Source organism: Sinohyriopsis cumingii, unplaced genomic scaffold (genome assembly GCF_028554795.1).
Source record: "Sinohyriopsis cumingii isolate HCF-2022 unplaced genomic scaffold, ASM2855479v2 utg001176l, whole genome shotgun sequence".
In the NCBI taxonomy this organism is placed as follows: Eukaryota; Metazoa; Mollusca; class Bivalvia; order Unionida; family Unionidae; genus Sinohyriopsis; species Sinohyriopsis cumingii.
Window position 1 is genome coordinate 4,489,863 of NW_028315968.1, and position 11,790 is coordinate 4,501,652.

The 11,790-nt window shown below is 35.6% G+C and overlaps 1 protein-coding gene across 1 annotated transcript; it reads right to left on the reverse strand.

The window, feature by feature from the left end:
- Positions 1-4,876: 4,876 nt before the first annotated feature.
- LOC149772797 (uncharacterized) lies at positions 4,877-9,022 on the reverse strand. The gene is made up of 3 exons (XM_089947343.1): positions 8,891-9,022; positions 7,290-7,444; positions 4,877-5,007 (listed from the first exon to the last, which is right to left on the reverse strand). The coding sequence occupies exons 1-2, from the start codon at positions 8,955-8,957 to the stop codon at positions 7,299-7,301; spliced, it is 213 nt and encodes a 70-aa protein (XP_089803469.1). The 5' UTR covers positions 8,958-9,022; the 3' UTR covers positions 4,877-5,007; positions 7,290-7,298.
- Between the last annotated feature and the right edge of the window lie 2,768 nt (positions 9,023-11,790).

The window sequence follows — 11,790 nt, forward strand, 5'->3', positions numbered from 1 at the left end:
AGTCAAACAAGAGGTTGAAAAGAAAACAAGAAGCGAAAGTAACGTTTTAAAGTTATATGCTCTGGAATTATATTGTGACCTCTTAAAGAATATACCAGAAACTAAAACGTGAATGTCTCTTGGTTCTGCTTTTTTGTAATAATAAGAATGACCAACACTCATGTACTTTCATACGTACATCATGGGGAAAAAGGGATTTCAGTTTAATTTGATTTTGGGAAACGTTGAGTAGTCTCTGTACGAGAGAGGTGGGTGGCCCGAAAAGGACCGTTTTGTGTTTGTTTAGTTAACAAACTCATGAACGGGAGTTAATGCGCTGTAGCTACCTTATCCCTTTTGACACGACCAAGGCATACTTCTTGACCTGCTACTGTCGATGATGTGTTAGAAATCACTAGTGTTGGTATCTCAGGCATAGTGCGACGTAGTTGACTGGGTTGAGCTGTTTGGCCCGGGAAGGTCTTTTTCTCTTGGGTAGTATTAAAAACGTCTGATACATCTAGTTCAGATTTCTTAACTCTGCCAAAACGTCAAAGAGTACCGTCACCATTTGACTTTTACTGTTCTTCTTCTCTCTTAGACCTTGTTTCTTCTCTGCTTTTTCTTCTTCTTCCTGTCGTGTTCCTCTTGCTTCTTCTTCTTCTTCTCTCTGTTGTTGTTGAATGAGAAAGGCTTTTTCTGCCTCTTTCTGCTGTTGCAAAAATGTCTCCATATTTCATTCTGCCTCTGTCTACGATCCTAGAGTATATATTATGTGATGAATGCTGCTTTTAAAGTGCATTCTCTGTGTGACATTGGAATCGAGTATGGCATTTATTATATCCGTCTTAACATTAGAGCAATTATTCTTTTTTTGTGATGTAGTCATAATCAATATCCAGTTGTGTCATTTTGCTAATATATTTAGCCACTATATCTGGTGTAGCTGTGCTATTCCGATTACAAATGTTCTCCAATTCTTAATTCTGGTCAGCACAATCTGTCACTTCCGATGCTTTTTCTAATGTAATCGCAAGCATGGTATCTCGAACAAGATCAACATAGAATGATCTGTTGTTAGTAACTTAAACTTCAGACCTGCTTTTGCAACGCTAGCAGGATTGCACGGAATACAATAATCAGCTGGACTGCGACGTCTTACAGCATGTGGTAATTTCTTGCTTGCAAGGAGTTTAATATTTTCGTATACCGCTATCGTCGATAGCTAAATGCTCAAGATTTTAAACTTGTTATCGACAGCAAATTTATCTGTTGTTCCATTTTTCTCTTCTTTCTAATAGAAGAAAAACCCGTATGTAAATATTCATAAATTCATGACCATCAGAAGGTTAAATAGTTATGTTTGTTTCTCATCAACAGCCTCCTTACCGGTTGTTGTTGTTGTTGTCGGGGTCCCACCTCCTTACCGGTAGAAGAGTAAAGAGAAAAGGGCCCATTCGTATTAATCAAGTTTTAATCTTTCTTTCCATTCCTCTAGTCAACTTGAAATTTAAACTATATCAAATATTAGACTAATACACCTAAATGTGTATCTCAGATTGCCTACGGAAAAACACAAATGTGAACCGAACCAAAATTTAAAATTACAAGTCGTCACTAAACTGAAACAAAAAAGATACAATAATCACACTATCTTCGATTAAACTTATAATAAGAAGTGATTTTTTCTCATTAATGAAAATTAAATGCTGAATGCGAAAAATAACAATTACAGATACATGCCCGTTGACTTAATATTGCTCTGCATACTCTGTACGTGTAGCTAGGTGGATCAGTGGAAATTGTGCGGAACACTAACTTCAGCCTAAAATACTTGAAAAAATTGAATATTTTGTGATAGTGCTCATTGTGAAAGAATGTTTTATTGATGATGACGACCACGTGTTTATTTTGCAGGATCTTGGGAGAGCATGCGACGGAAAACACCAAACACGTATTCAAATACGGAGATACTCCCCTATCGTTGTCTGTCATTGGAAAACAAGGTCACAGATAACTAGGAATGTAAGGAAAAATAATCAGTCATATACAATGGAGTGAAAAGCACAATGAATAAACTCTGCTTCCGGTCAATTACTTCTGACACAATGGCGACATTATCAAATCCTAGACTGTTGCACAAGGTGTATTATCTAAATGAATGGTCTCATTCTGAAAGAAAATACCGAACAATTAAACCACATTTACACGCAGCTGCTTCATTTTGAATTTTTAGTGGTAAAAATATGTTGGACTAAAAAAATAATTTGCATAAATTTGGAACCTTTTGTAAACAATATGGCTTTGAACAATCATTGCTATATCTATATACCCCATTGGAGAATGAAATCGCGCTAGACATTATTTTAAAACCTGAACGACGTTTGGCTATTTGAAAAAAAAAGACTCAGCTCAAAAATAGACTTATGTATACCCATATTGTTCGTTAAATTTTGTGAATCTATATATTTTAAGGGTCGTTAAGTAAGCAATATATTAAGACGCTAATAGTGTTCGTTGGTACCTTGGGTTGAAGTCATTAAGTTTTTTTTAAAAACAGGATTTTTGTGGCGTTTAGACCTTGGAAGGAACCGAGGAAGTCTTGTTACCTAATTGTACTGGATTTGTCACCCGATTTCTGATTGACTGGCTGTTAAAGAACCTGACCTTGTTGACAAGTTAGACTGATCTCGAGTTGAATATTTGACCTTCGTCCTGTTTCTTAGGTTTTATATATAAGGAATATGTAACTAAAAAATTAATTATTTCTGTCTTAAAAACCAGTCTTAGTGGAATATTTTAGCTGCGTTGAATTATTATGAAGGAAGTTTATTTTCTTCCAATTATTTATTGGAATTTCAAGTGCTCTTAAAAGTTAGATCTAAGTAGCACCTTTGAATTACTTTGAATTCATTTAAAGACATTTTGTATTGTATGATTGTGACACATCAGCATTATTCAAATCTATTGGCATATCAGCACAATAGGTTGGACTTCATTCGGAACACTACTCGAACTCATTTCAAATACTCGATAATTTAGGACCTGTGATAGAACTTTTAGGACTGTTTCGTTCACGATAGTCTAATTTAAAAAAAAAAAAAAACATTTTGTGGTATTTTGTGGAACTTAAGTATTTGTATTTAATTTTATAAACATTATTTTCATTATTTTCTGTTACTACGTATGTTAACATAGGGGTGTAACAAGCAATTTATGGAGCTCGTTATGTGATACGACCTTCTTTAAAATATCAGCAAAAAAAAGTTACACTTCAGTTTGAATTTTAAATTTATCTTGGTTAGGATAAACCTTTGTCTTTCGTATTTTAGTTTCACATATTAGAGACACCTACCGGAGACCAAAAATCCTCAAAGACATCATAGTCAGGGCGAAGCTGGCCCCAATCACTAATCAAGACCACCCTAGTCAATCTTGCCAATGTGGCGATAAAAGGTGCAAAACCTGTCAACATATGATAGAGACCAGGACATTTGCTATCATAGTGACTGGAGTAAAACTAAACATACATGGTACAAAACAAAACGTGCAAAACAGAGAATGTCATGTGTCTCATCACATGTAGGATCTGTAGGCTTCAGTATGTCGGACAGATTGGATGACAAAGAAGTTATACAGAAGCCTGTCGCAGAACATTTCTCCTCCTCTGGCCACACTTTCAGTGATATAACACTTATTGCAATTGCTCACAACCCCAACTGGAGTTTCCGAACCAGAAGAGAAAAGAAACCTTACTGGATACGCTGCCTTAGAACTTTGAAACAAAGCGGTTTAACCAATGAGACTAGAAAAAGACCGCCATGCACAGACAAAATAATATTTTGCAGCCGACACGTTTTCTTTAAAAAATTCTCAAAAATTTGGTTAATAGCCTATGACTACTATAATAACAATGAAATATATGGGATATAATTTGCATTTGCATACATTTCCATAAAAGAATTGATGTCGTTACGGCTCATCAATTTCTAGGTCAATACAAATATTTTCTAGTATCAGCAATAAGCTGAAACTAGTTGAAACATGATAAAGTTAAACGGTTTTATTCCGGTAGAAACAGCCATATAAAGTTTCGAAAACAAAAATGTTTTTCTATTCTATCTGTTTATCTTGTCTATGTTTTGCATTTGCCTTAGTAAAAGCCTCATAAAAGAGTCTAATTGTATATAACGCGCTCATGCTAGTTAGATATTGGTTTCGTGTATATATATATATATATATATATATATATATATATATATATATATATATATATATATATATATGATGTTTTGACGTTTTCTATCCAGTAGAAGTTAGAGGTATCTGCGACAGTTTTAAAGATAATAGAATTGATTTTTTTATCCTGGCAGGTTTTCTTCTCAGTTTTGCATAAAAATATACCTATAAAATATTGTGTTATGTCAAGCTCAGTGAATAAATATTTAGAGTCTTCCATCAGGTGTCATTAGAGCACCACTCATCTCTGCGATTGAAAGTTTTACAATATAGATAGAAATAACAACATCCATCAATGGATGCCTGAATATGTCAATCGCACATGTGTAAGTATGTATACGTCTTTTAAAATGCAATATATATACATACAGACATACATACATACATACATACATACATACATACATGCATGCATACATACATACATACATACACATGAAGTAATGGATAACCACTATATCCTTATTTACAGAAAAATGTTCACACAGATGTTTCAAGTCCTCCATCTCTTAATGGATCCATCGTCAATTTCTTAAGTTTTCTTTCTCATCCGTCCATGAATACATCTCTTAATATACATCCGTCTTCCTTCTTTGCTTTATATGTAGGTATTCAAATCTTTTACAACTGTGAGTAGATAAATAAAAAAACAGCTGAAAATAATTAAATCTTTATTGATGTCATGTAATCAAATGATGTTGCATGTGCCCTATTGACACTTTCATTAGCCCGTTGCCTTGTTCTTCACAGTGTCGGCTCATCCGGTTCCAACGCTATGTCAGCGAGATTCTGTGAATATAAAGTATGATTATGACTTGCAAGACTAAATTAATTAATGATTTTGTTTCACAGTATATCTCAATATTCTTCTGACCCGTTATAGTCAGTACATTTATATGCAGCAAAGTTCACATACCCCGACTTTGTGAAAAACAAAATCTATTTCCCCTCATTCCTATGAATATATGATCCCGTTAGCTATTTCATTACACAACGCGGAATTAACACGATGTTTTAACACATCAAGTGGCGACATAAACTCGAACATTTCCAAGCCGTTGTGCAAAAGTATTCTACCAAATGTACACTTTTTTTCTATCCAAATTCAATGCATAAGGATTAGTGTTCTACATTACTGTGAATGTTGATGTAAATTTAAAACAAAATAAGTCCTCCTGAGAATATCATCGCGTGAATAGATTTGCCTTTAGTAATTTTTGATTGAGCGTGAAATCTCTCTAGACTTTATTTTTCAACCCTGGATAATCTTTCGCTATTGGGAAACACTTAACTATACAATTGTGGTTTATACCCAATTAACCAAATCAGAAATAACTAAACATCATAGTGTATTAAGGATTGAAGTGCATTGTTATGTGTACTACATATTTATATAACTTTATGCCGTGAAGATGTCTTAGAGAATGGATAATTTTCCATAAAAATGTTCGGAATACTTGTGGGATTAGGTTTTCCATTTTAATCATATGTGAAGAAATTTCAAAGGGGAATGTCTTGTTCATTGTAAGGTGGTTAGCTGAATTACAGTATAGTTCTGTTACTGAATAGAAATTACAATTTGCAATTTGAACCAAAAAACCTCCTCTGGTTTTAATTAAAGACAATATTAAATAGGCGTGTGTTATCTTTCGACATTAAACAAAGGAAATATTGTGTATTCAATGTATTTAATACATAATGCCATATTGACGCTTAATTCACTTTGGTTTACATGCTTGATTGATTCCTTGTATGCCTATTTTTATTTTGGTATCTAAAAAAATGCCTTCATATATTCCGGGTACATAGAATATGTCTGTACACGTTTTGGTATACAGAAAATATCTGCACACATTAGGTACATAGAAAATATCTGAACACATTTTAGTACATATAAAGTATCTGCACACAGTTTTGTATATATAAAATATCTGTACACATTTTAGTACATATAAAATGTCTGTAAACATTTTGGGTACATAGAAAGTATCTGTACACATTTTGGTACATATAAATGTCTGTACACATTTTGGTACATATAAAAATGTCTGTACTCATTTTGGTACATACAAAATGTCTGTACACATTTGGGTACATATAATATATCTGTATACATTTTGGTACATATAAAATGTCTGTACACATTTGGTACATATACAAAGGTATGCACACATTTTGGTACATATAAAGCTAGTTTGGTGTAAACTAAAACGGTGATGATGTTGTAGTTATGCGCGTGACTAACCCTTTTACGTCATAACGATGAAATTATATCCTTTCTGTGAACTAAAAATAATATTAATGATAATGACGTCACTAGACAAACATGACAGAAAGGTGATACGATCGTTATCAAATATAAAATTTTAATGGTCCAGCAACCTTTGCTGAATCTAGAAACGTAACTGCGTAGGAGACGAATAGGGAGCACTAAGCAAATCGTTCTTCCGCGTTATTTGTCTTGTAAGATTGGTTACATAACTGTCTAAGAAACTTAAAAACGGCAAAAATTACTACTTTGTTTTTACTATTACATTGCAAGTAATAAACAAATCTAAAATACTAACCGCTCCGGAGGCTTAAGTGGTTAGAGAGAGGTTCAGATGCGGGAAATTGCGGGTTCGAACTCCGGCCAAGTCATACCAAAGACTTATATAATTGTTACTAGCAACTGCATCGCTTGACACTCAGCATTAAGAGGTTAGTGTTGGGACTGGTCAGGATAATGTGACTGGGTGGGGCATGTTGCAACCTGTCTGCGGCATGATGCCCCAGTACTCGACAACACTATAAACTGCTAAACTATAGACGACGCAGCAATATGATTGCAAATTGTTAAAGCTACGTCAAAATCTGAACACACGCACACACAAGCATGCACAAATAGAGATACAGAAAAACTAAAATATAAAATAATTTTGAGTACTAAAACAAGGTTAAAAGAATTTTGAACTGTACAAAATAAAATTAAGAACGGGATCGTACTCGAATAAGAAATTATAGAGACTGAATTTAGCTACATCATATTGTGTACATAACAACTCAGGGAGAGACAGAGAAAGGCTACATACAGATTAGTATCACCATCTTCTACAGCAGTGCGCCCAGCCACACTTTAGTTGCCAAGGGGGGCAATTGGGGCACCTGCCTACATATATGGGATATGGCCACTTACACGCATACCTGTCTGGTACGCAAATGCATCGACGTTGATGATACCAGTCACCTGTAAATGTAATAAGAAACGAAGCATAAAAGAAATGAATCATCTGCAGAAAAAAAAATTATCCAGAGGGATACGTATCGTCAAAAAAAAAAAAAATATAAGATGGTATTATTTTCATAAACGAGCTTTAAACAAGCTGCAGTTAGAGTTGACGAGACACTTTATATAAAAAAAATTGTTCTTAAAGTACAGTGGTGCTACGCCCTAAATCAAAGCATAGATGATAAAAACGTTTTTTTTTTTCGTTTTTTATTTTACCTCGAAAAACGCGTTTTGTGACGTTTTTTATTTTTTTGCATTTTTTATATTTGGTACTGCCATTTTTTTATCATCGGCCATACAGGCGGTCCTCTGTCATACTCTAGATAACAAATATCGATCAATAATGAACCTATGATGCTAGCCTACGATACTTTACGTAAACATGCTACAACATAGTGCTGATATCTGGTAGTGTAGGCCAGGCGTGGTCAGATCAGTCAGATGGTGATAACGACATTGAGTGAAACAAAATTCAATGTTATCTGGACTACGGTTTAAAACTTTTGACATTTTTTCATATTTGTATCACTGAAACTTTAAAACTGGTACGTAGCGTGTAAATAAGTAAAATATTGATTTTTGTGTTGCCTAAAAAATACTGGAACGTTTTTTTGTTTCGTTTTTTATTTATTGAGAAAAAAATGCGTTTTTTTTTACGTTTTTTATTTTAATGTTAACGTTTTTAACATCTATGAATCAAAGTACCACACAATTGTCGAAAACCTTTGACATGATTTAATCTGAGTCGCAATTCAAGATAACTGAGCACTTTGTATGCTACTGTTATGTTAATAATATTCGTCATTTTGCATTTTGTAGCCACACGCTTATTTGTGTTGGTATGCTTTTACACACACACACACACACACACACACACACACACACACACACACACACATATATATATATATATATATATATATATATATATATATATATATATATATATATATATATATATATATATATATATATATATATATATAGTGCTTTTATTAGGATCTGAATTATAATTATTATTTATGATACATTTATTTAGTTTAAAATTCAATAACGAACAAGAGAGAGAGAGAGAGAGAGAGAGAGAGAGAGAGAGAGAGAGAGAGAGAGAGAGATGGTGCGACTAAAGGTAATGTTTTAGAACGTTAAATGCCACTACGTAAGGCAAAATAAAACAAACGTTTCAAACATGTATGCACTCTCCAATCATTGTTGAAACTCTTCCTAGATTTATAATGATTCAAAATCATAAAATTTAGAACAAAAGTTATTTTAAATTAATAGTAACTTAGACGTTAGGATAAATTAATCTTCTGGTACATGTTGAAATTTTAACCTGTCTTATAACATGAATATGTTATGTGTCTCCCTTTTTCTATCTGCCTGCCTCACAGTGTAACTTACCTTGTGTCGGAGCAATGAAAACGGCCAAGGTGGAGGCGACGATTAACAACAGAAGTAGTTTTGACATTCTGTGCCGTTTTAAGCCTTCAATGATCTCGGTACGAAATCAACGTCTTGCTTGATCTTCTGGATTCCGACAACATCTGTGCCTTATATAGAGAAAGCTGTGTCATAAAACTCGCCTAATTTCTGTCAAATCTGAATGTAAGTAGTATATGGGGCCACCCTAGCGACAATGGGAATTAGCATTACAGAACCCCTTGGACCACTCTAGCTACAAGGGAAATTTAACATGGAGAAAAACCCTGGGTCACTCTAGCGACAAGGGGAATTGAACATGGAAATTGAACATGGGAAAGTCACCTGGGGATCAGTGTGAATTAAACATTGGTAACATCATAGGTTTATAGGGTCAAAACCTTTTATAGGGTGAAATGTACTTGTAGGGACAAAGGGTTGATAGGGACAAACATAGACATACAGAAACAAACAAATACACATTCAAACACACAGAAAAGAGGACAGAAATATTCTAAAGAAAGACTCACAGATAGAATAGAGACTCGATAAAGAAAAGTCTGTTGTATGGGTTCAAAACATTTATTCAAGTACATATATACATGGGCTCTCTGGCCTGTGCTTTGGTCTAAGCACTATCCATTAAATACATAAACATTTGAACATAAAAGAAACATATTTACGAGTTGTTTAGTTATTGACTCTAGTAAACTAATGTTTAAAATTAACGTTCACTCCTTTCTAAAATCACTTCATATGCAACGAATTTACATTAAATGTTCGTTTATAAGAAAAAAGTTAAAACAAAACAAGTAACAAACAATCAAATAAGAGAAAGTTCGTATTTGTCTCTCTATCCGTTACACACGTTGTTTAAAATCTGGTCAGCTACCACTTGTGTCCCAGCATAGATGTTTCCGATCTCGTATTCCCTGTCAGTCGTAAATCTGCTGTTACGTCCATCGTGCTAGGTACACTTATCGGTAAGCAGATCAAGAGCAGTGATCGTCTTCTTCCCATGGAGGTACAACATATGCCATATGAATAGTCACTTTTCCATCGGTGATGTCAAATTTTTCTCTCACCGACCGCACGTCTTCAATAGCCCTCAAAAGTTTGGAAGAAGTTATTTCTGCAGGTGTGCTAAATCCGAGACATACAGGCGAGTTCAAACTGTCGTGATACATAGATAGGCTCAAACGACCTTCATCTTTGACTTGGCAATGACACTTGAGTTCCTCTAACAGTGAGTCAAGTAGATCCGTAATGAAACCTGATACATCCTCGGCTGGAACGTCAGACGCGAAGTCTTTATATTTCATCGTGTAGGTGTAAGTTGTCGTTCAAAATTTTCTCGAGGTCGCTGTCTGGGTCATTTGGATGCTAAAATACTCCTTTAGGTCTATTGAATCCTTTCCCTTCTTGAACGCACTTTGCTGTGACGGTATGGTGGTGAAAGAGGTCAATGATGTTTGTTCCTTCTCTTTTTTCTTCTGCGTAGAGTTATTCATCTTTCTCGTCGCTTGTCCTCGCAATGAAGTGTCGTTCTTGGAAGTCGTCCCTTTTTATACTGGGTGATATCAGCATGTCCATAAGGTAAAGTTTTGTGGTCTGGAAGTTTCACTGGTTGCACGTAGTTTGTCATGGCATTAGTACATAACAACTAAGATGTGGTATTGCATTGGTGATGTGATCGTGAGGCATAGAATCACACCCGAGTTTCTCGTTGGACTTGAGTCTTACGCTCTATACTTGCTGTTTGAAAGGATTCATTTTTGTCGATTGGTCTTGGTAGTGACAATGAACTATTGGTCTTGGACGTTGTCCCTTTTTATATGCTGACCAATATCGATGTGACCGTACGGCAACGTAAAGTGATTGGGAAGTCTCACTCGCTTCTGGTACACGATTTGATAGATTTTTTCCAGGGATCGACTGACGATGTGGTGAGTGGGTAAACGTACAATCTTGTTCGGTTGGTGAGTGGTCACTTTAAAGTTTCCATCCTCTCCCGATTGCAAGGCTTCTTTCAATACCCCAAAGTTGACCACTCGACTGGTACGATAATTCAGAGTCAGTCCTTTCACTTTGCACTCCGTGTGCAGTTCTCCTTGTTTGTCCCGGTATTGGTAGCCGTAATTGTTAGGACCGCCACTCGCGAAACTTAGAATCTTGTCGTCGGGGTGTTCGTCTGTCCAGGCTCCTAAACGGTTTTCTTCGATGTTAGGGTGTTGCTGACCCGGTCGATCGATGTAGATGCAACTGTCCGTGTCAAAGTACAGGACGCGTTCCCCTAACAGTTCTAAAGCTTCGTACAATTTTAAGCGAGCATGAGCTGTCACGTAAGCCGCAATGATGACATTTCCAAAAGGGTCGTCTTGTACAAAGTCCAGATCTTCTTCGTAATTGACCAAGATCAAATTCTCTCGAACGACGTCCACGTGTTTCATGTATTTGGTTTTGTCGTGAATCATCTGGAAGTAGCGGGAAGGTTCTGTCAAATATTCCGTCTTTGGTAAACACGGTCGTTGTGCCATTTTACCCCACAAGCAATTTAACATCACTTTGGCAACGATCGCCTGCCTTCGTTTTTCTCGATGTGGTCTAAAGAGATGCCTTCTTGTTCATAGTATTTCTCTTTGAATTGTATTTGGTCTTCGGGAGTGTGACACCAGGAAGGATAGCCGCTGGCTTCTTGTTTCAGTTTCAAAAAGGCATCCACGTAGTCAGCGAAAATGCCTTTCTGACTGGGATCACCCTTGTGGTATTGTTGTGTCTTGGGAAAGTGGCAAATTTCGTACACTTCTAACAGTTGGTATCCCATGTCCAGAGCTTTGAACAATTCTACGCTGACCCAGGTTCCCGTCAAGGCCCGTTCTTCC